General features: G+C 36.2%; 1 protein-coding gene across 2 annotated transcripts in view; it reads right to left on the bottom strand.

Annotated features, from left to right (window-relative positions):
* DMD (dystrophin) overlaps positions 1-26,247 on the bottom strand; it is a 1,244,291-nt gene that overhangs the window by 125,193 nt on the left and 1,092,851 nt on the right. For both annotated transcript variants that reach the window (XM_075174519.1, XM_075174510.1), the window contains exon 61: positions 1,732-1,810. In XM_075174519.1, coding sequence (XP_075030620.1) covers positions 1,732-1,810 — 79 coding nt within the window. The remainder of the gene's footprint in view (positions 1-1,731; positions 1,811-26,247) is intronic.

The following is a 26,247-nucleotide window of genomic DNA, read 5'->3' as shown; positions in this document are numbered from 1 at the left end:
CTAACGTTTGCATGCACATGTAAGAATATGTATTTGCACACATATCTAAGAAAGAGAGAGAGAGAACAAACAAAAAAATACACGTCCATTTTTTCCTCAGTGATTTGGCTATTTCCAAAGTCAACACGTTTTCACCTGGCTCCTTTTCTAAAGCGATCCTCAAGTGGTGAGCAGTGTCCAGAATGATTTCCACTCTTTGGTGGCTCTGGTTAGTACACAGAAGAATAATGTATTGTCTCAGTGTCTCACCAATGGTGGGTGGGCTAAAAGAGGTGACTGTCGTAACACCGAGCAACTTTTAGATTGATCTAGTCTATCAGTGATAAGGCAGAATGGGTCTAGGGACATAACTGTCACGCAAGTTGCCTGGCTGCACTCAGCACTGGCACAGAACAATGACATGCTGTTCATTGTGATAACGTAGTTCAGGTCACTCTAGTCTCTTCCAGATTGCAATATAGGCTTGCTTAATTTACCCTTCAAATTTATTCTTTCACCAGGAATACGCTGTGTGTCATAAGAAAAACAGGCATCTGCTTACATATTGCATTCATGTCATATACCCATAACTCTCGCACGTTCAATCTTGACAAGTCTGACTTGCAGTTATATATATTGAGCTGACAAATTATGCCCAGTGATTAAGAGTAAATAAAAAGAGATTTTGAAAAAGTAGTAGAAATTACAAAAATAGGGCTTATTTCTTCACAGGATCATAAGTTGATAAAATAAGATGCAGGGTTGAATCACTGTAAGCCTGCATTATGCTTATCTGGCACAACATCGACTCTGGTTTTGAATTTGCAGTTCACCCCACTGAGAATTTTCAGTTTCCCATTGAGGTTTCCAGTGGAAAAAATGGTTAACCAATTAAAATTACAATGCAGTATCAGCTGAAGAAAAGTTTGTCCTCTACCCCACTGTGAACGTTAGCTGTGCAATAATAGTAACAACTATTTCTGATGTCTGGATAGCTGCATGTAGGAGACCATTATCCTGCGACTGTGTTCTGTTCTGCTGACATAATCTCTTAAATAAAGTTTTATTGTTTGCTTTCCTTAATTGAAGTACAAGAGAAAAGACACGGCCTTTAAGAAGCTTCACTTTAGTCACTGCCTTGGAGCTTTGAAGGTGTTTCAAGTTGTCTTTCAGTGTACTTCAAAACATCCTTGATAAAAGAATGTTTGTGGAGGTGGAGTGGGAATATTACTGGCAATTATATTTTATGCAGAGTTGTAAAAAGTTTACTTAACTGCCATCCTTCTGCCAACTTTCCTACTACGGTTTTGATCCTCTCACTGCTCTGCTAAGTGATCAAGTCCTGCAAAATATTTTTCTTTCTCCCTTTTTGGAGCTGAATATTTCTTTGAACACATAAACCAAATTTAAATTTTTCTTTAATCCTTTCTGGGTTACAATAATCAGAAACTCTTACAATTTTTAATATCATTTTAATTCGCTAGTCCTAAAAGGGGACCTTCAAACAATGAAGACCGACCTTGCATTGACAGATATATGGACAAACAGACTTGATACTGGCAGATATTTTTCTTTTACCCTGGACTATATAAACATATTTAACAGTCTTCTGCTCCCAGTAATGAAAAAAAGGAAAACCATTATAATATAGTCTAGAACAGAAACTCATAGCAACGATAACCAGCACATGGCTACGAAAATATCAATTAACTCTGTGTGCAAGCTGAGCAAGAAAAATGGGAAATTACTCACTGGTAAGAAAATGCTGGGAAGTAGGGCCAAAATCCCTGTGAGCTTCATGCAGTTGCCTGATGCGCTCATCAATGGCCACCTGTTGAGAGAGAAGAAAAAAAAATTACTCTCTTCTAAACAAGTAACAGGTAGCAAATATAGTCGGATACCTTTTTCATTAGAGAACATTCTGTTTAAAATTAAGCAGGCTCCTGCAACAATCGTTAACCCTCAGGGCTTAACTGAGATTTGATGTGTCTTATCCAAAAGAAAGGAGGTCAAAAAAGGCTTGGGTTTGGGTTTTGGTGTTTTTCAGCCCCCACTCCCCAACTTTAACTGATGCTAGAACAAGTTGAAAATGAAAAGGCTGATAAATAAAGGTATAGCAAATTGGCCTAACTTTATGTACCTGAAGAGAATATGACTGTTGCTTGTCAATATTGAAGTCAGAAACATTCCTCTATGTTAATACTTTTACAGAACTACCTCAAAAGTACTTTTTGAGAGTATACTATTATAAATCAGCGTGTGAAAAGTAATCTCTTTTAATGTGGACATGTTAACCACATTTTAGCCGAGTGCTGAAATGAGAGTAACCAAAGAACATCTGGTACAAACATTTCTGTGTTCTTTTAATCAGTCAAATCCTAGCCCCTCGACCCTTTCCTTGGAATAGTCCTTTGAAGAACATGTTGTTCTAATGTTGGGTTGGTGTACTGCATGAAAACACAGATGCTAGTTGTAAGATTGGTTTTATCTTTGCCCTTGAAAATCCCAGTAAAGCATCAAGCAAGCAGCCAAGAGGGGGTGGTTGCTATAAAATTCCATGGTGTATGAATGACATCTAACAGCAGCTTTATAGCCTATCTGCTAAAAGGATACCATCATTAAGTTAGGCCTAAGAATAGGAGTAGGTAAAGCAAGAAAGAATCTTTGAAAGTAATGATAGAATATTTTAGAAATTTATTAAGTAAAATAACTGATAGGAAGCAGATTCATTTAACTTAAATATTGTCTGTAAGAAAAAGTGTTGTATCAACACTGGCAAAGCAGAAGGTAAAATTGATTGGTCTGTTTTTATTGTCTAATTGTGAGATACATAACAAAGAAACAAACAGGTTGCATGAGTAAAAAGCAATCCACATTTTAAAACTTTCAGGGATTTTTTTGGTTGGTGGCGGGAAGGACCAATTGCATAATACCTGGGCACGATTCAGTTAGAAGGGAAAAATTATAGAATTGACTAGCTCTTTGATATGGCTGTGTGTTTGCCAAATAACCCTTAGCCCTCAAAATCTTTCACTAAACCTTATCATCAGGACGCAAATTTCTTTGCTTGCAGTTCCAAAACTGATACCATGATCAAAAAGCCCCCATTCCTTTCTTTCATCAAGCCGTTTTTCAAATGCTTTTCCTACAACTTCCTCCATTTCTATGTCTTCTTTTCTCTCCTGCTTCCTATACACAGACATGTTCAATGTGATTTTTTTGTTAGTCCCCATTGACCAGCACCTCCCCATATAGCTCAGCTACTAGGCCATGTAGCCTCTGTTCTTATTTCTGCTCTTTTCTTGATTCCAGAATTGCTCACAGAGCAACATTTATAGTGGTAGGTTTAAGGCAGGCACATGCTGGCTCAGTCCTATGACCTGTGCTTTTTCCATTTGATCTTGCTGATTGCTTAGCTAGACAAAACTAAGCCTAGGGAGAGGCTGAACTCTGCATAACTTCTGGAACTGTGGGCAGAAGAAGGCTGGGTAAAGGACGATTTAAGCCTAGAGAGAATTGCATGGACAGATGTTCTGTTAAGCAATGCTTCATACTAGGGACTGGTTCTGGGCTTGAGTTCACACCTAATTCACAGCATAAATATAAGCTAGGGAAGTCTGTAAGTGCACAGAAAACAATGATAGGGCTGCTTCTGATCATCAATATCATTAGCTTAAGTATAGAAGCATAAACTAATGTGATATTATTTTTAATCAAGAAATGGCCTTTCAATGAAGACTAGGAAGATAATCTTAAACATACATAAAACAAACACATGCAAATAAAAAAAATACTAGAAAAATGTTAATAGAATTATATATACTCTTTGGAATCCTCTTAAAATAAACCTCATTACATACCTATTTTGTTATTAGAACATTATTGGTTAGTAAAGAAACATAAGGCTCCTCCTTTATATTAGTACTTACTTTTCAATAAGTCAACTAGGATGGAAAAAGTACTTTCTGGCATGCAGAATCTCTAAAGAGAATGAGAGCTCTGCAAATACACAGCGGGGAGCAGTGTTTCGTATAGGAGGATGAGAGCAGCCAGCTTGTGGTCAGAATAGAGTATGGGAACCCTTTGGTGTATGTGACCACTGCCAGCTCACAGCCCTACACCTTCTTTAAGTGTACTAAAATGGAGAATTTCAATCACTTCAAAGTATCCAGGTGAGCTTTTAGCTGCACAAAATTATTAAACTGAGATTTTTAGCTATATATGCACATCCAGCAAAATAAAATACCTTACACACTTCAGGGTAAACTTTCAAACTGAAGAGCCTTGGATGTGAACCAGGAAATACCTCTGTCTAGAGGTAGATTTGTCAATACAGAGGTGAATAAAACATTGGGAAATCTTGAGTATTCTCCAGGAAATATCACCTGAGAACACAAAAAGTTATTCCATTTGGCTGCCAGGAAATACCACTTATTGATGTATTGGCATACTACCTTTCAGGTGCCAAAAGATGAACTCACTGTTGATGGTAGAGCAAGGAAGATTACTGCAGTTAGGCTTTATGAATTTTACCAAGACTAAGATGTAAATGATAAAATAACAGAATTTGAACCCACAATAACTGGGGTTATTGTAAACAATAAAAAACCCACACACCTGAACAAACAATCATTACTTAAAGTTACAGAATAATGTGTCTCTGATACAATAAAATCAGAGCTGGATTTGGCTTTGTGGCTTGCACCCTAACTGCCTGGAGAAGGAGAATCATGTCCACCTAAGTCTTCATAACTGATTCTTGAAGAAAATTCTCACTGGCATGTCATTTTTTTTTTTAATTCATTTTCAAAAACAAGTGATAAGTAATTCCCAAATTTTAAGTTTTGTCTTGTTTTCTTCCAAGTCAAATGAAATAGGTTCCTCCAATATAAGCACAAACAGTACCCTATGTATTTTTGTATGCTATGCTCTGAACCAAGTGCAGTTTTCCTTAGAACAAAATGATGTTGTGAAAAACTGGAGCTATGTGTGAAGAAAACAGGAAAATTTTCAACCCCATTCAAGCATTCATTTTCCTTGCTTTTAATGCAAGAAAACATATATATTGTTAATGAAGTTTTGCAAATACCCGCCCCCGCCATGTCTCAATAATCAAAGGAAAAATTATGCCTGCTGACTTCAGTAGTCTCTTCCTACTAGTATCAGGCTAATATGCAAAAAGTCATTTAAACGGCACTGTTACCAGTACATAACATGCAAGATGGGACTATGGACTGGATTTGGGTATCTCTTAGGTAAAACTCTCTACAGTATTTCTCCACAAGTAATGTTACTAAAAAAATCAATAAGTGGATTTCTAAGAAGTCAGCTCTTGCTTTATCTGAATGAAGATAAGAGAATTTGGTTTTAACTGGCCAAAATCTTTTTATATCTGATTTTGCCCTAAAAACAAACATCATGATTTTCTGTAATTGGGATACGTGAACTGCTGCTTTTCTTCACTGAGGATGCATGCTTGAAGAGACATGCATTTCTATTATTTATTTAATCCACTGTTTTACATAACATTTATCTTCTTTCAATCATAACAAATGAAAGAGCCACAGTAGTGCAGTAAACATTATACTTGAAGATGGTAATATTAAAAATCCTATACTGATTTTAAGTGATATTGACATGGAACATAAAGAGCTTCTGCTAAACAAATGAACAAATAAAAAATGTTATTTAAAGTTCCTCTCCTTTAAAGACTTTGAAAACATTTGATGAAACAAGTTTTGTTTCCCATCATTTGAATGCAGCCATGTGAACTGAATATATAATCTGGTTCAGATAAACAAATTACGACAATAACAAAACCAAAGCTATGTCATGTAGTTGTTAGGAATAGTTTGTAAGTACTTTATCTAATGTAGGGGTTCAACCTTGAAAACACTTGTTATAACAGCTCCACTGAAATCAGAATAAGGATTTGATGGATTTGATTTGGGTCTACTACTAAATTTTTTTTTTTTTTTTTTTTTACATTTTGCTGGGTTTTAACTGAGAACATTTTTATTACATATAAAGCATTCTTTTGTTTTTATGTCCACACTGCAAAACAGGCCTAGATCAAGAAGGAAAATTAAGTTGTTTGCTTGTCAATATTTTCCATGTTCTCAAAAAGTACCTAACACAACTATTAACGTGTGCTGGAGTTGCCGAGCTATTCAGAAAGATGTGATGGAGGAAGGAGGCACACCCCATCATGTTGTTAAAGTTGTGCCTGCAAATAATGAGTGGCCTCAGCAAAGAGCTATAAAAATGGTCTCTCTCTCCATCCATGAATTTTGTATTCTTGGATGTACAAATTCCATACTGGGACAACATAATACTCAGCCTAAGTCTAGCACTGTGTCTTAATCCTGCCCCAGTCTTCCCCATAGTTCTGATGTTCAACTGAACAAGTTCAGTAGAGGAAACTACCTCTGGGGTGCTTACCTCCCAGACAGATGATCTCTGTACTCTGCAAAATGAGTGGCTCCAATGCTGTATGGGTGAAGGTGATTGGTTGGATGCCTGTTTGTGCTCAGCACACTTGGAGAATTCACATTCAGTGAACTTAGCAAAGAATTTATTCAAAGTCTTTTTGGTGACTCTTAAATGGTCACAGACAAATGGCCAACGAAGCCAGTGATCGTGTGCAGTGAGAAAACATCAGGCAAATAGGGAACATTATAGATGAATACGTGAATGCCTCCATCCTCGTTAGCATTGAGGCAATTCAGAAGGAGACTTCTGTGGATTCCAAACTCTAATTCAAGAAACACAGCTGAATTATAAGTCAATTCACTTCTCTGTTTGGACACACCCTTTTATAAAGATGAAGAACAAAGCATACAAAAATACTAAAACATTAGGTATCAATATTTATGGATCTCCCTTCTTGATATATTCAAATAATGCCTCTTGCAGTACTTCTTAAAGAGATCTAGCATGCAACTGCATTTGGCTTTCCTGGCCAATGTGAATGGTAAATGTGCAAATGCATACTCCTGAGCAAAAAGGCACACCTACAGTTCTTCCTAAATGACACCATAACAAACACACCTTTGCTGTACTACAGCAGTTTAGTTCAACTGCTGCCATGCTAGTGAAACAGCTAAAAAGATGCATTATACACTCATGTCTCCCTGCTTGAAAGCGTTACTATCTTGCAAAGACTATTTCCTGTAAAAAAATGTAGTAATTTTCTTCTCGTTCTAATTTTTAAGCTGCAATCACATATGTTTGTAATATTACATTTTTCTCAGAATATTTGATAAGCAAGGAAATAAAGAAGGTTATTACAGAAACAGGGGTTAAATTAGCATCCCTTAGCCTCTTGTAGTGTAATCAAGTTGCCATAATTGAAAATAACTGTCAATTTTCTCCTAAAAGGTGAAGAAGAGATGTAAGTGCTTCAGAAGAAACAATGTGCAGAACAATGAATCAAACCCCATTCTGTTGATAGAGTGGTTATTTGTTTGCATTCACTTAAAAAAACAAACAAAAAAAACCACCCCAAAAACCGAAACAACTCTACATGTGACACCAGTGACAACATTATCTGAAAAGTCAATATAATTAAAAACATGAAACTAGCAAATGATAAAACTATATGATTGTATATCACATATCTTTGTACATGATATCTCTTGGGGCCCACCCTGGTTTATTTCTAGGTGGATCTCTTTAGAAAGATCTTAATTTGCCAAGCAAAGTAAAGGCACTAAGTGGCTTTTTTTTTCCCCGTTCTATGTTTGCTCTGCACACTTGTTACATGTCTACAATTTCTAAGTTGACTTTTATTTATTCTAGAAAAAAAAGATGTTTTTGTCTTTGATGCTCATGGAAATGAACAGCAGCTTCTACTATCCCTATTTCTAAACCAATTCATGCTGTCATTTAATAGTGTTATGTGCTATTTTGGTAGGGGATTATTAACACTATAATGGAAAAAATATTTTCAATTCTCCCTCTTCCTTATTCACCATTGCTAGGTCTACTGACGTGCTAGCCAAGTGCTAGAATCCCAACCTAAAGTATAGAGAATTTTTTCTTCCCCTTAAAAGAGAATGAAACTTTTCCTCACCAGATTTATCTGAATATTCTCACTTCTGAATAAAATATACCAAATATAGGCAAATATTAGAATGTCTTTCAATCCACCAAGAACACAACTTCAAATAGGGGAGGGGAAATGGGTTTTGTTAAGTTCTGTTTTGTCAAATTACTTCACTTTCTATTTTAGGATCATTGATAGAAGAGTGGGGAGGTCAGGCAGATACCACCTATCCCACTCAGTGCAGCTAGACATTTACATTTGAGCTTAACTAAGTTGTTATTTAAGGGCACATGCAGCATAATATATAGACACTAATTACATAACTATGCTGCCCCAAATGCAGGCAAATTATATGAAGGCGTGTAAGTAGCAATTTTTACTACTTATTAACATAAGACACTAGAAATGAGATCACTAGTTAAAAAAAATGCAAAAATATAAAGAGTTAAGACAGTTGTTGAATGGCTGAATATGCCTGGGATTCTGAGGAAAAATGGCAAGAAAAGAAGGAAAAGAATAGAAGATTCTCATCTAAACAGCTATATTTAGTGCAGCAGCAAAATGACACACAATATCCCTTTTCAAAATTTGCTTCACCAAAGGCTGTTCTCATGAAAAGAGAAGGGCAATTTTCTGTATTAATGATCATGCATACATACAATACTTATTAAAATAACACTGCTTTAATTCCCCCACCATATTCATAGCATTTCCACAGCCTCCTGACCTTGACTCCAATCACATCCAATTTGACTGCATATCAAAGGAAATGGGCTTCTACAAGACCCTCTTTAATGTTACCCAGCAATTCTCCTCCCAAGAGCTGAAAAGCTTCTTCCTTTTCTCTCACTGACTCAGAGCTGCCAAAGCAGTACTAGGCTGTTCTTTACAAATCGGTAAACAAGAAGATCTGGTCTACTGTACTTCCAATAGCTACTGAATTCAGCCACTCACTATTCATTGCATATTAGGAGATAAAGATGGATGTAAATAAGCACACATTGTGCTGTTAATGAGAAACAGCTGGGGAAAAGGCAATTGATAGTCATTGTTCTGAGTTGCTGAACTTCAGGTTTAAGTCTTGATATTTACTGAGTTGAAAGCACAGGAAAGGACAATTAGTTTCCTTGTGAAAAGTTCTGTAATCTGAAATATTCTGAGAGTGTAAAAACTAACACGATGCGTGCTTATTTTCCACGTGAAAGAAAAAATAGGTAAACGTAATGTTACTCACAAGCATTTACAGCTGTTACAAAGACTAAATTCAAATTCCAAGATTTCTGGGTCATGGTAGGACTGTGACTTCATGCAAGTCTCCTTTCAGTAAAAACAAAGAAATCCTAAAATGTAGTAGGATACATGTATTGTACCTTAACTGCTTTTTTTAATCTTCAGATGAAACAAGAGGGTAAAATGTGATAAAAATTCAGGAAACATCTTAAAGCCTTGGGCACGGAGCCTTAGAAAACAGTAAATAAAAGAACAATCTCCTTGACTTAATATGTCTATGTCCTGGTTTCGGCTGGGAGAGTTAATTTTTTTCCTAGTAGTTGGTATAGTGCTGTGTTTTGGATTTAGGATGAGAAGAATGTTGATAACACACTGATGTTTTAGTTGTTGCTAAGTAGTGTTTAGGTAGTCAAGGACTTTTCAGCTTCCCATGCTCTGCTGGGTACACAAGAAGCTGGGAGGGAGCGCAGCCGGGACAGCTGACCCAACTGACCAATGGGGTATTCCATACCATATGACGTCACGCTCAGCATATAAAGCTGGGGGAAGAAGAAGGGAGTGGGGGAATGTTTGGAGTGATGGTGTTTGTCTTCCCAAAGAAGTATGTTACACTCGTAAGCATCTCCCATATTTTCTGCAAATCTGAAATGATGATGGTCTCCTCCACTGACGGCAATGGAAACACAGGTGATTTGAGAGAAGTTCAGTTCCACGCTTTTCCTCGCTCTTACCCTCTTAACCCCCAATCTCATAAATTCTACATACAGATAATTCCTCAACCATTTTAAATCAAAAGGTTTCAGCAACTTAAAAAAGGGGAAAAAGTTGTAAGATACACTACTTCAAAATATCAAATGTAAAATAACTTAATTCTGTGCTTTCTGTAACTGACTGCACAAACTTGATACTTTTTTTCTCTCGCATTTCTACCTCCAGCGAATTTCAAGGGGTGCATTATTTCTTCAGTCACATTTGTACTAAGTAGTGTCTTACTCCACAGGAGGTGTTACAGATTTCACTGACACTATTCATGGAAAAAGTTACTGTTTTGCATGAGTGAAGGCACCTGGACTGGGACAGGAAACAGTAGAAAAGATCAGCTCTTTACGGAAGATGTGCCGGGGATTAAACTTTCTCATCAAATACTTATAGAAAAGTAATTTGCAGCAGGGCAGTACAGGGCATTGATCTGTAAAACCTGTTTTGAGGCCATTGACATCTCCAATCACTTAAGAAAAAAAGTGATACATTTAGATTCTGGGTACATCACATTTACACTCTGGTGAGGGTTCTTAAAATAGTATACAGGCATCTTGGAGGGAGAGGAAAGTTTTGCAGCACTACATTGACATTGCCCCCACCCTTCCCCTGCATTTTTCCTACAGAGCTTCTGTTATCTGACTATTTTGTTATCCTCAGTCTAAATATATGTTTAAACATTTTGTAACAGGAAAAGGCTGAAACATTAATCATGATACTGTTGTTGCAGAAACATTAATCTTTTTAGGCTCTAGCCATCTTCTGTTCCTACCCTAACATTGCTGTTTCATAGATGTGTTTCTTTTAGGCATTGTCTCTTCACTTTTGGGGCATGCATGGAAAGTAACACCAGGTATGCCACAATTAGGTCTCCTTAATATACAACTGTAAAGACATAAAAAATGATACCTTGCTAAAATACTGTTATTTCTCTTCATTATACATTTTACATTTTTGAAATAGAACTGACTCCTTTCTATTTTGTTTAAAAATATTTCTAAACAATTTAAAATCCATTTTTCTTTTTTGTACTTTATTTGAAAATGCTCTTATTAATGTTTCATAATCCATCCCTAAGGTAAAACCCTATTGTCTCTTAACAAGATTTTAATGTGGGTTTTTTGGTTTTCTTTTTCCCTCTTTCTCATTTTTTTCTCTCATTAAATTAAAAAAAAATTAATAAATTCATGTTGCACTGAAAATGCCATTTGTTTCTGAAAGGTCAGGTAATATACACATTTTTTGTGCCAAGGGGAATGTATCTTCGGTGACTTAGGGAACTGTAAGTAGAATGTCATGCAAGAAATGTTTTATTTTATAGCTGCCCCAGAACATATGCCGGCAATTTCCTGTATCAGTTGGACATCACCAGTGAAGATTATTCTTTTATAGTTCTAGTCACATTCTGTCACTTTCATTGATCTTTTATCACATTAGTTTTATTGCTCCTTTTCCCCAGATTTGTGAATCTCCAGTGCTGTTACTAGCATTAGTTTTGGGAATAACTGCTCATCACTGCAAGTAAGAAGCTCATAGCCCGGACCCGTATTTTATACAGGCTACTTCCAAAAGAAACAGAGGCTTCATTCAGTATTGTCTTTACTCAGCACTACTTTTAGCTGATTACCATTTCAAAGTTTTTTCTTTGACCGTCTTCAGCTCCCTTCCACTCGTATTGCCCTCTGACTCTTCTGTGATTATCATTCCGTCAGTATTCAAGAGACTTCAATTTTCAGTCCTGTCTTTTTCACTGTTTTCTCTTTCTTGTCTCCTTAATTTGTTGTTGAGTATCTTCATTCTCTTTTATAATTTCAATTCACACTTCAAAACCCATGTCGCTACCCCAAATGAAGTGAAAATACATTTTTCATACATATGTAGTAAAACTCTCAATTTTATCTAATAATGTTTATAAATAAGAGCTGAAGAATTACTTAGATTACATATGCTGCTACATATGTAATACCAAGCCAAGAGGTATACAGGGGAGACCGTGTAAGTGAGATTTAGCCATCCTAACTCGGGAGTCCTAAGGTGAGACAGCTAAATCAGCCTTGCTCGATCAGGAATTAAAAGAAATGTGTATCTCTTGAGACAATTCCACTCATACTAAGACAGATACCTCTAAAGATATGTATAAATATGACTTTTATAGAGTTTAATTTTCCTAAGTGAGTTTGCATGCAAAGGAGGAGGATGCTTGGGAAGACTGACAGAAGGAATGCATGGAGGAAGAGGAATATAGGAAAGCATAGGAGAAGGTGGAAGGTAAGACAAAAATGTTCTGTACTGGGGGACACTATAGGGTAATAATGCATAGATTCTATGTGCAGCATTACTTGTATTAATCCCATATCTCTTCTCTTTCATATTTTCTGCTCTCTCGTCTTCCTCTTTGAGAGTTAGTTACACCAATAGTGATAAATCTATTTACTCTAAATAATCCGTAGTCCCAAAACTTCCCCAAACAGATCACCTACTTGGTTTCCTTTTTAGCTGCACAGGGTGAAACCAGTAAGATGATGTCAGTAAGGACAGTTTCATTGTAGTGTGATCTATTTACATTATTTGCTTTTTCATCCATGTTCTTGCCACTGGCAATCTCAAGAGTATACTGTGCTTCAAGATGTATTAAAACTATTTGCTCAATCAAGTGGTGACACAACATGAAAAGAAAAGCTTCATTTCATGAGATTACTGACTGGATGGATTAAACAAACTTTTATGTATTGTTCTTGTCCAATGAACCTTTTGAGGGTGGCCTCTCAGTCTCAATGACTTCTGCAGAATGTTCTATATCCCAGCAGCTGCACAAGCTTGGAAGCATCCATACGATCAGTGCTTAATGCTCCCTGTTATCTGACACTTCTCTGTATACAACTACAGCTCCTGATTTTGCACAAAAGCCTCTTTTTCTCCCTGGGGAAGACATGCATATAGCACACTGAAAGATGATAAAATGACTCTAGGTAAATAACAGTTCAAATGGAAACAATTGCTGATAGGATTGATACTACACTGATTGAAGATAACGGCAAAACTCCTATAATAGTGTAATATGACTTGTGAGAGGAGCTGTCTTCATCTTACAGCTGGTCAAAGTCTATATATTTATGCTTTCTAATCTGTGAGTTAAATTCAAGTGACATGAAAGCAAAACCTAAGTTATATATAGCCCATACTGCTAAACCACAATGATATAAAACTCTTTCTAATTTAAATTGGAAGAGACATTCTCTTATTTCCACAGTTTAATCTGTTTGAGAAGAAAAGGTGTTTATAATTAAGAAAAAAAAATAATATTATACCACATATTTACGGAGAATGTAGGACGGTATATAGTGAAGGTTAAGAGTTACACTGGCATGAAGGATCACAGCGTATGCATGCATTCAAGAAAACCATCACTTTGTGTGTGTCAAAAAAAAGCATTATCATATAGTGCACTTGGTAAGTGCTATAAATTTTATTCAAGTAATTCCAGTAACATTACATGCAGTTTTCTTCTTAAATCTGCTGTTATTAGCCCTCTCTTTGCAAAGCTGAATACCCTATTTACCACTGTCAATCTGTAAAGGTCTCAGATGAAACTAAAATCTTCGAAAACGGCTTTGTTCAATCCCCAGACCTATCCACTTCACAGATTCAGATCCTCCCATGAGCAGAGGGAGGGTTCTTCCTTCCCAGTGGAACAAAGCTCCAGCCCTGCAGGAGACGGTGGAATTAAAGCTATGATATTCTGTGTTTCCAGGAAAACAGACTGGTCTGCACTGACTATTGCCATTTCACAGACTTCATATTAGTGCAAACATTAAACATAGCTTCTTTGCATATCAGCTCAAAAATGAATGCAGCAAACTCTGGAGCATAAATATCGTGGTAGAGTTGTTAAAATGTATTTATTGTCTGCACAGCTTCAAGTATGAAAAATAACCTTTAACCTCCAGATAATAAGTCACATTTCGAAAAATGCTTTTGTTGTTTGTTATCGAATGCCATAAAAAATTCTCTTAAATTTACCACCTTATTTTCACAGCTATCTGTATTTTATCACTTTTTTTTTTCCACAAGTAAATAATTTATTTCTGTTTAGGCTTGCTTTATTACTCATTTGTTTCTAAGAGCAGAGAATTGGGAAATTCTAAGAATAGAGGGGATCTTGGAGAATTAAGGCAGTAAGAAAGATGGAGATATGGTGGAGAAGCGCTGCTGAAGGGGAGTGCAATGCAACTGTTTGTGAAACCAGGAGTAATAATAGGAGAGAAGCAAAGAAGAGATTTCCAACACAGTCTGAAGCCAGCCTCAAAACCTGAATTTGCAGTATCTGTATAGTAGCACCATATAATACACTGACAGGCAGTTTAATTGGCAATTACAAAACTTTAATTTACTAAGTCAGAAACTCTTTTTGAATGTTTAACTTACAAGCTATGGTTATCACAGTGACAAGCTGAAACATGGCCTTCAAGTTAGGCAAATAAAGGAAACAAATGAGCATTCTCTTGAAAAATAATCTGTTTACGAAAGACACAATTATGAAGGGCTTGCTCAAGAAAGGATTCCACAAGACAAAAAAAGTAAAACCATTCTTATAATTCATAAAACTTAAGAGTGATCTCTATGAAAGGTGCTCATTACTTCTGTAAAATGCTTTTAAAAATCAGTGAAAGAGCATCTTAAAACGATGCGTACACTTTAAGAAATAAGGGTGGACTTGATTCTACTTTCAGTAAAACTGACAATGAAGCTGCTATTTTGCTTTAATGCTACAAGATCAGATGACATATTTTTACATAAAATTTCATTAACACTTCTGAGATTGAAATTTACTCTCAGGGATTACAGAAAGTAAAAAAAAAAAAACAAACAACATCACCAGTATATGAGAATAGAAATGATCACTGGTCCATCAGATAAGGTTTTTGTAGAATCACCTAATCACAAAATCAAACCCATGCCATTAAAATTAGGCCCAAATCCCATTGTCCAAATGACAGACAGGGTTAATACAACAGGATGCCTAGGATTTGTACAGAAATCTGAAGATAGAAATAAGTTTATGCAAGCTTTTTGACAAACTATGTCAAAAAAAAAAATCAGATCATCTGTAAAAAACAAATGAAATCATGTTTGTTCAATATACTATTTGCTGCAATGAGTTTATACATTTGAATGAGACATGCAAAGGAATTTCATACAGCACTGAGTCTTGTGTAACATTATTTAGAAATTATTAACAAGCAGAAGTTTGCAAATGGAAGATACAAAGATTTAACTGGGTTTTTTTGTGTTCATACTTACTTTTTTAACTTAATGAAAATGCCAAGGAATAAAATTGTGGATGTAGAGTCATTTAACTATGAAACATTTCTGTCCTAGTGTGTTAGCTTTTCTTTGTCCATTCTGAATCAATGACAGTCCTTATTTTTAGTACTATGTAGATGAAATTTTGTTTCTGTTATAATAAACACATGACTCTACGACTGACATTTTTGTCAGTCCATTTATTGTTTTACTTGTTCTGTTTGTCTTTTAATATAATTTAGTTACATACTTTAATTTTTTTATACCGTTTCAAATTTATCTGTTAAAAAAAAAAGTAAAACCTCACTGCAGGAAGGTTTTCCTTTTCCCTTCTCTTTCTCTCATTAGAACTCACTCTTTCTGCTTTCTGCAGATTCTATTATGTCTTTTCTTTTCTACCCTGGTAGGTCTTTTCACAACCTCCATAGTCTTCCCCCACAGTCGCAGGAAAAAAAACCCTCTTAGCCAGCCAAACCTAAGACAGAAGCCATTATTTAGATAGTCTATTCAGTCAATAACTCCACCATGCAGTAAGATTCTGAACAAACAAGTGCTTTGATTACATACTGCTGGAATAGCAATGCTGGCCTACAGTTATATGTCCGTAACTGCTTTCTGGCTGCAGAAGCCAAATTCTGCTCTGATGATCTATAATTGCTTTTGACTGGGTAATTTTTATCCTTTTGGGTTGCCAGCAGTGGCAGACATGAGGCTGTAAGGTAGCCACAAATCCCAAAGTGAACTTTCAAAACTACAGTTTGAGAAACCAAGAGAAGAGTTGGTGAACTGAACAGGGTGCCGTGAAACTGCAAAATTTGGTGGGAAACCCACATGGGCAAAATTTCCAAGCTGACAGGTATTTTAGAAAAAAACCATCCACAACGAAACTGGGGTTGCATTTGATTTTGAAATATATGTCCTTGTAGACCATTCCATGGCATTTCCCTAAAGTCATCCACTCTATCATTGTCTTTCTAGTTCAGCTGCCCATACCGTTACCCTGTCTTATTATTTAGCGTTTGTTTTGTACAAGGGAAAACAATGATGACCATCAGGAGGAAAAACAGAAAAAAAACCAACAACTGAGAAACCAGGAATACAGATCTTGTACTGTTAATGTTCATCATATGGGAGAACAACTGGCAGGCTCATGTATCTGAAGGGTGCAGAATTTGGTAAAGGAAAAATACAGCTTTATAGGCTCATGTGAGTAAAGTGTACTAATTTAATAATATTTCAGATTCTCTTGAAAGGTAAATTTGCAAAGTGATGCATATAATACTTAAGAAAGAGACAAATCCTTTCTGCTGTGACTCCCGCTTCCAATGCCAACAAGAAGCTCCCTCACCCGATCCTCCCACTCTGCTCCCCCTCCTCACCACTGTCAATATCCTATTAGATTCTGCTTGGGCTCCTGTCATTTGTGTCATACTATCACATTCCACCTGTTCTAAGTTATTCTTCAGAGTTTAAGTGTTCTTCTATTTTTTCTTGCCTGCCTTCTGTATTTTCTTTCTTTCTTCCCTAGCAGACAGACATCCTTATAACCTCCAGATTTCAAAACGCACTGCCTGCACTGCCTCATAGCAAGCCAGCTTCTCTCCTATGTTCTCTAAAGTGTGGCCAAAAGTAAAGCTGAAAAATATTACTAGAATCCCTGTTATGACAGCAACTTAGAAGTTAGGCTTCTTAAAGAATTTACTTTTCTAGTTCACTTTTTTTTTGGATAATAGAATGTTTCATTTCTGACCAGTGCAAATATGAGAACTCCAATTGTGGCTCAACAACAAGGACATCTTGTGTTTCTCTTTCATGAAGTCCATGTGATTCAATATTGTGACTGCAGTACTTACCAACCAAACTTATACACAGAACAATTGGCCTGGTTTCTGCGCTGCTTAGAAATAAAAATCATGGCAACTTGTGATTTTTTTTGTGGCAATCTGAAATACTTTCCACTGAAACTAGTAAAACCCTCAAAGTCTATACAGAGGCACTTCTTGGATTTAAAATAATTCGGCAGGTTTTTTCCCAGCCATCCATCCGTGTGTCTGTTGTGATAGCCTAGTGCTGCAAGAATAAATTATATACCTGCTTGTCAGCTCTCAAACATATTTTTTTCCCCCATGTTGTCAGAAAATCTGTTTTGATATGTGTGCGTAAACATATTGTCCTGGTTTTGGCTGGGATAGAGTTAAATTTCTTCCTAGTGCTGTGTTTTGGATTTAGTATGAGAAGAATGTTGATAACACACTGATGTTTTCAGTTGTTGCTAAGTACCCCGTTAGTCAAGGACATTCAGCTCAAGAAACAAACAAACAAACAAACAAACAAAACAAAACAAGCATTGGGAGGGAGCACAGCCAGGACAGCCAGCCCAGCTGGCCAATGGGGTATTCCATACCATGTGACGTCATGCTCAGTATATGAATGGTAGGCGTGATCCAGGAAGTACCGATCGCTACTTGGTTATCGGTCAGCGCGGGTGGTGAGCAATTGCATTGTGCCTCACTCATTTTGTATATTCTATCATTATCATTATTATTTTCCCTTTTCTGTCTATTAAACTGTCTTTATCTCAGCCCACGAGTTTTTCTCACTCTTACCCTTCCGATTCTCTCCCCGTCCCGCTGGGGGTGGGGGGAGTGAGTGACCGGCTGCGTGGTATTTGGCTGCCTGCCAGGTTAAACCACGACAGTCCTTTGTGGCACTCAACGTCGGGCTCAAAGGGTTGAGATAACGTGACGGGCACTGTGGCTACTCCAACCCCCGCGAAGGGCACTGCAGCTACTGCAACAGGCCTGCCAGGTTAAACCACGACACATATGCATAGGAGTATAAGTATACAACAACTTCTTTCCTTCCAACATCATCCCAGAACTTAAATTATTCTGACTATGGTTAGAAAACTTATAAAAAGTATGGTCTGCTTAAACACAGAATAATATCTAAAAAGTACAGAACATTGGTGAGCAAAAGAAAAATTAAACTTTAGCTGTGTTTGCTTCAATAAGACTACCAGAAACTCCAAATCATTCTTGTGAAGCTAGCAAAATCTGAACTGCCTGAAGACCTCTGAAGGCCTTCTGGAAAATAACTGATGAAACACCACATTTTTAAAGCAGTCACGGGTTTTTTGTGTTTGTTTTTCACATCCAGCTGCACAAGGTTTAATACACTGAGTTAAGGAGGCAGAAGCAATTCAATTCCAGAGAACTAATTCACTAATTCAGGACCAACATTTTCTCCTGTCTTTGATCCAGTACAGGTTCAGCAGCATTGACTATGCACTTTTACATGTAGTCATGATTACATCCTCTAAAGCTGCAGAAGTGAGGTATATCCAGAGAGTTATAATCACTCATTTCTGTCTGCATTACGGTTCAAGATGGCATCAATAACATATGAGGAGCGCCTTCAAAGTTAAGTTAGGCTGTCAAAAGATGTAATTTTAATACAGCCCTTTTTTATTCTAGTTTTAAAAGTTTTAAAATGAAACCTTGGACTTGTTCAAACATTGTTCCCTTCAGAAAATGCATTACTAATCTTGACTCCTACATCAGCAAAACCATTTTGCCTGCCAGTTTTCCGTCACTGTTATGAGCACTTGAAATTGTTTAACAACAGAAGTGGGATTTTCTTATTAATTGGGGAACCATTCACCAACTGCTATACTGGCAGCTAACATTTCTTCCCTAATAGATTCATATTAGCTATAGTATCTATATTCAAAATGTTCTGGCCTTAATCTTTAAGAATTCTACTGTTTATATCTATAAATGCAGATTGAATTATCCGTTTACAGGTTTCCTTGCGTTACCAGGATATATTAACTAGAAAATATTAGGAACAGTGGAAGTCATGTTCTAAAAATTGTATTTCATACACTATGAACTTAGGATACCAAGACACTTCTCATCATAAGATCTTAGTAGGTCTGGCTGTTGGCCAGACTACGATCTTAGAAGTAAAGAATGAGGGAATAAATATTCAGTTAAATGCTTACTATTAAACAGTAAGTATTAACAAGATTAGCAGTAAGAGCGTTACTTCACAAGATTAACAAAAGTAGCAGTAAGCACAGAGAAAAGAAAATCTTGTTGATCATGTCACCTTTTGTAAATCAGAATGAGACTGTATAATTTTGTAAACCCAAGGCACATCAAGTAATCAGACTTGATTAGTATTTAATATTTTAAAGGTAAAGCGAAGTACACATCACAATTAATTGTAGCTGAACACCTGCTTCATGCTTGGTAGAAAGGCAAAGTTCTTTCACTTCAGCAGTGCTTCAAAGCTATAGAATAAGCTGCAGATTTGATGCCTCTTTTGAATCCTGACCTTTCTGAAGTTCAACAGTATGTTAACATTGAAGCTTAACAAACGTTCAGGTCTGGGCATCTCCCTTTGTGCTCAAGAACAGGTGGTATGGCTGAAATGCACCTGGACATGGGGGCCATAAAGCAAAACACTTCCAAAAGAGCTGATAGATGGACTTTATTACAATAATTAATGAATGACTATGAAATTACTTAGGATAAACAGTCTTGATATGATGTTATAGCAGAAATGTAGTCCCTCGGAATATTACTGTAGAAGACACTATTATTATTACTATCTAGACATGTTCTATACCAACCAGGTAATACAAAATATTTGAATGTGAACTCTTTGTTAGAGCAAACAGCCTTTAAAATAAGTGGATATTATTTTAAGAAGAAGCACAATTGACACCAGTTTCTGGATTTGTAATTTTATAGCTCTAACAGTCTGCAGACATTCCATCAGCTCTCAGAGACACTGAAACTACAGCAACCATCCTAGCAGCAGCACCACCCATCTTATAAATTGGCTGAGTAGGTTGAGATCATAATGATGTTGTTCATTACTTCAGACTTTCTCTTTAACAAGTTATTTTGGTTCATTTAGAAGCACTTCCTACCATTGAGGAAAATGGCTCATGAGTTCATAAACCTAACATCCTACTCAACTTTCTGTTTTATATATTACACTACGCCTTCATGGAAAATTACTCCCTTACTGTTTATTTCACTGAACAATTTAAGAATACGTAGCAATCAAACTTCAAACAACCTGCTGTACCACAAAGAAAGCATTTCAATGACAGCAAATAAAAAAGTGCAGAAAGACTATCCGCTATTTACCCCAAATCCATCATTTAGTCAAGAATTCCCATCAGTAAATTAGGTGAAGAAAATCAGGTAATCCTCCCCCTAGTAGATCTAGATGTTGACCATCCTAGAAGTAAGTGTTCTTGTTGAAGTCTGCTAAATTAGTCTTTTGCTGTTTGGAAAAGATGATATAACTGAAAGTTTGAGTAATAGTTAAATTTCACTCCAACACTTCCAAGAAAGCTCATTTTTTTTACTCACCTAAACAGTGAGTACTTTATTTCACGTATATTATTTTCTTTGACAATGTCAACTATTTATATTATGCATGTTAAGTACTCACACACCACTTTTGTATATGTAGTGGCAAAGCTGAGCAGAAAATGTGGTTACATTTCTTGGGACATAAAATTTAAAAATTGAGAAAAAATGAAACAGAAAGCAACGTTATTTTAAAAAAGCTATTTGTAGTTTCGCTTAGATAATTTCAAAAGTCTTACACTTTAAAATTTATAATAGTTAAAAAAAATGCTTAGTTGTTCTCTCACAATAACACTTTCAGTTTTTACAGAACATTTAATTACAAAATTCTTGAAAAAGTAGTGCTTTTCCTAAAACAAGGAACAGGAGAGAACTAAAAGTTCTATCTATACATATAGTTATCCTGACGGAAAGGGTGAAGTTGTGGGACAGAGACCATAATATTCCTGTGTGTACTGAAAAGCAAACCTGAGCCTTTCTAAATGCCAGCCTATATTTTTATAAGTATAAATGTTAAAGAACATTTGGAATGGTAGTAGTAATGCAAATCACAAGGAGGAGGTTGGAACAATCAAGTGCAAGTTCTCATAGTTTCTTTGTCAGTATGGAATAAATTAAGATAAATAGGTACCTCAAGGAAGGCAAGCAAATGGGGTTGTTTGCTTTGTCTCAAATTTATAACCTGACAGATATGACACTGGAAGGACTTGAAGTCCTTGTACATTTTGTTCTGTTTTGTTGTAGAGATCCCAGCATTCTGTAGATAAAGTGCACTGCAGACAAAAAGATGAAGGAACTCTAATGAATGATGCTCAGATGAAAAGAATCAATGAAAAATATCCAGCTGTGCTAAAAAGGCTTCAAATTACCATTTATGCAACTGATGCGTGCAATAGGTGTTGGGAAGGAAAAGAAAATTATTATGAACAGTCTCTTTGGCAAAGTATCAATGGAATTCACTTTTCAATCGTAAGGGAAATGTAGGGCAGTGGAAATAATTTCAATTAGAGGAAAGCATATACTACTGGAAATTCTGAGTGCTGTCACTGGAAAATTGTGACCATTGATATAGGTTCAGAAATGGAAGGTAAGTTGGAATGAATTGTAATTTATATATAATGTTTAGTATAACATATATATTATATATTTCTACTTCAGGTAGATGCAGCTTAACTGTGAAAAGAAATGGTTAACCTTTTCTCGTGTTGTTGAGTCTTGAGAGAAGGTGGACACACAAGACGGGGTTTCATTTAAATAGCTGCACACCCTGCTCTAATGATGTGCAGCGCTTCAGCCTCTCTTTGTCTCTCCACATCTCTCAGAGCAGAGTGGGGAACCAGAGAGAAGCTACTTGCTGTGCTGGAAATGTGCGGGCTCCTATGAAATACTACAAAAGGATTAAGGCGTCTCAGGCCCCTGCTCTCCTTTCCAGACCTGCTCCCCTACTTCTTATACCTCTGACAGCACAGAATCTTGCAGACCCAGAACACAGACAGCTTTCCCTGTGCATCACAACTAACCCCAACACACCCGTGCCCTGAAAAGTCTTGCAAGTGATAGTTTTGTAGTAGTACAAGCCAGTGTTGATATGACATTGAAAAAGGGACAAAAGCTGACGTGGGATAAAACCAAAACAACCCCAACACGTATGAAAAGGGAAAAATGCTTTTTTAATCATAATTTATAAGTTGAGTTTTCAGATGTCCAATCCTGTTATAAAATCCATAAACCAGAATAAGTATTTAGGAGAAAAAAAACCCTTTCAGCTATTTGAAAAAAGCTGGTAGAAATCTAGCAAAAGCTTAAATACAGGGTTTTTTTTTAATTATTATTATGATCTGTTATTTAAGGTCCTCAAACAAGAAGAGTTATAAATTATAAGGACTATCCTAATACATTTTCAATTAAATAACTAAATTAATGTAGAGACATTTAATTAAAGTTGCACTAGTTTTTAGAAATGCAGTTAATTAAGCTGCTATCTAAAATTAAATCTCACCCAAAACCCTTTTACATTTCTGCAGCTCATCTGATACAGACATAATTAAAATTCTAGAAGTTCACCTATGCATCCGAATATTGGGAAAAAATAAACCCCACAACTAAAACCGAAACCTGCTGAAGTAGTTTGAGAGGCTGCAGCTTTAATGGGATTTATACAGTCCTCGGAGTGGGAAGACAGCACACACAAAAACCTCAGAAACACATCTAGGTTTTCAAATCTGCACAGACTTATTCATTTACTATAACAGGCCAAGAACCTTTGAAGATTTTCCATGAGTGAAGGATAACAGATTGACATGACCAGGAAACAGGGAGATAAATGCTGCTGACTTTGTATGTACGTGCCTTCCATTGAAGTGAACAGGACCAGCACAGGTAAAGCACACAGCACTTGCACTTACATTCAGGAGCAGATGCGGGCATCCTATCAGAGGGGCAAATTGCTTGTTCATAACTGGTGGCCTAAATGAGCCCTCTCCCTTTCTTGATCTTTTACTGACTGATTTCTTTCTTGGTGAGGCCCAGGCTTGGCTCTTTTAGTGGTCAGTTAAATACAGATCTATTTTCCACGTGAGAGTGACTCAAAATCTCACTTGTTTTACATAACAAGTAAACATTTAACATAAACATTTTAGGTATTGGCTCATCCAATGCAAGACATGTCCAGATAGCTGGGAGGTCTGTTATTGCATTACTTAGGATCAGAGAGCAGTCTTTGAAGAGTTGCTCTTTGTGAGGGGGGAAAAAAGGGAATATTAACTGAAGCACAGTTCAAAACTAATATTTATTGCAAAAGACAATAATTTCTCTATTAAAACAGACCTATGCTGTAGTAGAACAAATGATGACTAAACCAATGGGGCATTCAGAACTGAAATTTGGAGCTGATCATTTCAACAGCTTACTCTAAGCAGCAGCAACTCTGAGCACAGTAATACTGTACTCATATGCTATCAAGATTACAACTACATGGGCATATCTTCTGTTCCAGGTTCCTCAGGAGTTCTGAGAGTATACTAAAAGTAAAATTGTCCTCTGAGGTTAAAGATACAAAATTGAAACACACAACAATGTACCAATATTTTAATGACAGATATTTATTTTCTTCTCTGTCAGTAAATGTATGCAGAAAATAAAAATCAACCAAATATTTCCTAATACTGCGTGCACAAAGTCCTCTTCTGGGAAAAACATGGATGGGAGTCCCATGTCTAATGCAATGAAATTGAGGGTTCAGAACTGAAACCTGATCTTCCTAATGATCTAAATCCAAAACCTTAATCTGGAAAGCTTCATTTACACAGGAAGATGATTCAAGATCTGGATATTATATTTCTTTCCAAATTGTGGCTCAGGCATCTCTCTAGACAAATAAGCAAATCATGTGCAATTCTCTCTAAAATACAAATTCATGTAGGTTTACGTACACTTCCATAGGGTTTAAACCTACCGTCTGAAGTACAAGATACAATTGCCCTATCATTTTATGTAGAGTAAGAAAAAGGAAAAGAAAAAACAACAAACCTCCAGAGTATGATAATAATATGATACAATTTAAAAGGCCTATGTGCTCCCTTTTGAAGACCCACCTCTCTTTGGAGGGAGAAATTTTTTTTTGTGTGTGTGTACAGAAAATGAATGCATTTCCCTTCTTGCATAGTAAAATCTGGAGAATGTACGCAAATAACAAAGGTAGTAAAAATCCATAGAAGCTTGAAGATTGATCAATAATCTATCTTTCTGCAGGCACTTGAATCACCCTTTCTTACCTTGAGCTTGCAGATAAACAAGACCCTAGCAAATTGCTATAATCTCCTTTAACCCTAATCACCATTTTAATCAAAAAAGGTGGGGCAGCCTGGAATTCGTACAGCACTGCAACTGTCATTCTATTTGCTAAATACACAGAGTATGCAGCTAAAAGGTTGAAATAGTTCAAACTTTTATTATCTTCACAAGATTACATTCCGGCATTAATATTTGACAAGTAAAAGAAAAGAAAATTATGAGACTGTCTGCTTTGAAGAGCTTTAGAAGTCTGCTTAGGCTGTGGCTGTATCTTTCACTAACTCTCATCTTCAGAGATTCCTTGGGAAAAGAAAAGGCTGTGATTCATAAAACTGCTGTGACTAAAAGCCTACCACATCTGCACCTTATATTCCACTATTCCTCTCTCCATCCTTTCTTTTCTTCTCATGTTAGATTATAAATTTTCTGATTGTATTCTCTATTTATTTCTTTAATGATTTTCTTCCTAGCCTTTTTTTAAAAAGTAGTGGTATGATTGTACATGGTATGACAGACAAGGAGAAGCTTATATAAAAAGGAAGAAAGGAAGCTTCAAGGAGAAAAACAGCAACGAGAAAAATTAGAAAGAGCATCAAGGAGATTGGAGGAAGGAGAAGATTAAAGGAAAAAGCAGCAGGCAACTGTGATTTTCAGCTAGAAGGGATTCAGCAGCTGTCATTAAAAACCTGCATCTCTGCTTGAGACATATTGATCAGACTATTTAAATGTTTTCTGTACAACTTACAGATCCCTACGTTTACTTCAAATTATAGCAATGTGATAGTCTACTCAGCAAACAATATTTATCTCAAACTACTAACAAATATTTTTGTTTTCAAAGAGGGAAGACTGTCCTGTATTTCTCCCTCTTTTCCAGAAAGGGATGTTGAACTTTCAATGTTCCATGTTCAATCATCTGCTCACTGATAACATACAAATATAAAAATACTCATCATGCTAAAGGGAGTCAGAAAAAGATGAGTTTTTTCTTTTTTTTTTTCCTCTTTTAAAAAAAAAAAAGAGGACCATTTATACACACAACTCCTTAATACTGCAGACATCTCCTAGAATTAATATCCCAGCAGGGTTTGTAAAGACAATGGAGAAGACAGTATCTGTGTATTTACAAAGTACTGGACAGTTGTAACCAATCCTGCTAAATGGTAGGTGAAGAAAAACGTTAGATCGTGGACAACTGCAAGAAGGTTTGTTTCTACGATTTCTAAACCATTTTGCACACAATATTCTTGTACTGATATACAAAAGATATTTTCTAAAAAGCAAACACTTCTCTTGATAGATAATATTACTAAGACAGTCCTTACCTTCCACCTGAGTGTGTCTCAGGCTTCATTTTTAAGTTATCTCACAGTTCCTAATTACACAGGTTCTTTTAAATACATGGTACTCTAAAATATAAATGTTAGTGGACAAAAATGCATGAGACAGGATGATTTGTGTCTCCTACATACCTCTGTTCTTGTGTTAGAATTTTTTCTTACATATCAAAACCTGTTGTATCAGTGTAAACTATAGAATTACATTAGATTTTGGGCAAATGGGAGAAGGGCAAAAATGAGGAGAAAAGAGCACATTTGGTGCTTTCAAACACAAAGCAAAACCCTTCCAAAGGTTTCTCATTCCACAGTGAGAAAAGAAAAAAGATCCCTTATATCTTGTCTTCCTGTCTAGGTGTGTGAATGACATTTTTGTTCTGTGATTATTGTAAGAATCAGAATCCCT

Source organism: Calonectris borealis, chromosome 1 (assembly GCF_964195595.1).
Source record: "Calonectris borealis chromosome 1, bCalBor7.hap1.2, whole genome shotgun sequence".
Taxonomy (NCBI): Eukaryota; Metazoa; Chordata; class Aves; order Procellariiformes; family Procellariidae; genus Calonectris; species Calonectris borealis.
This window is presented reverse-complemented; position numbering and strand designations above follow the sequence as displayed.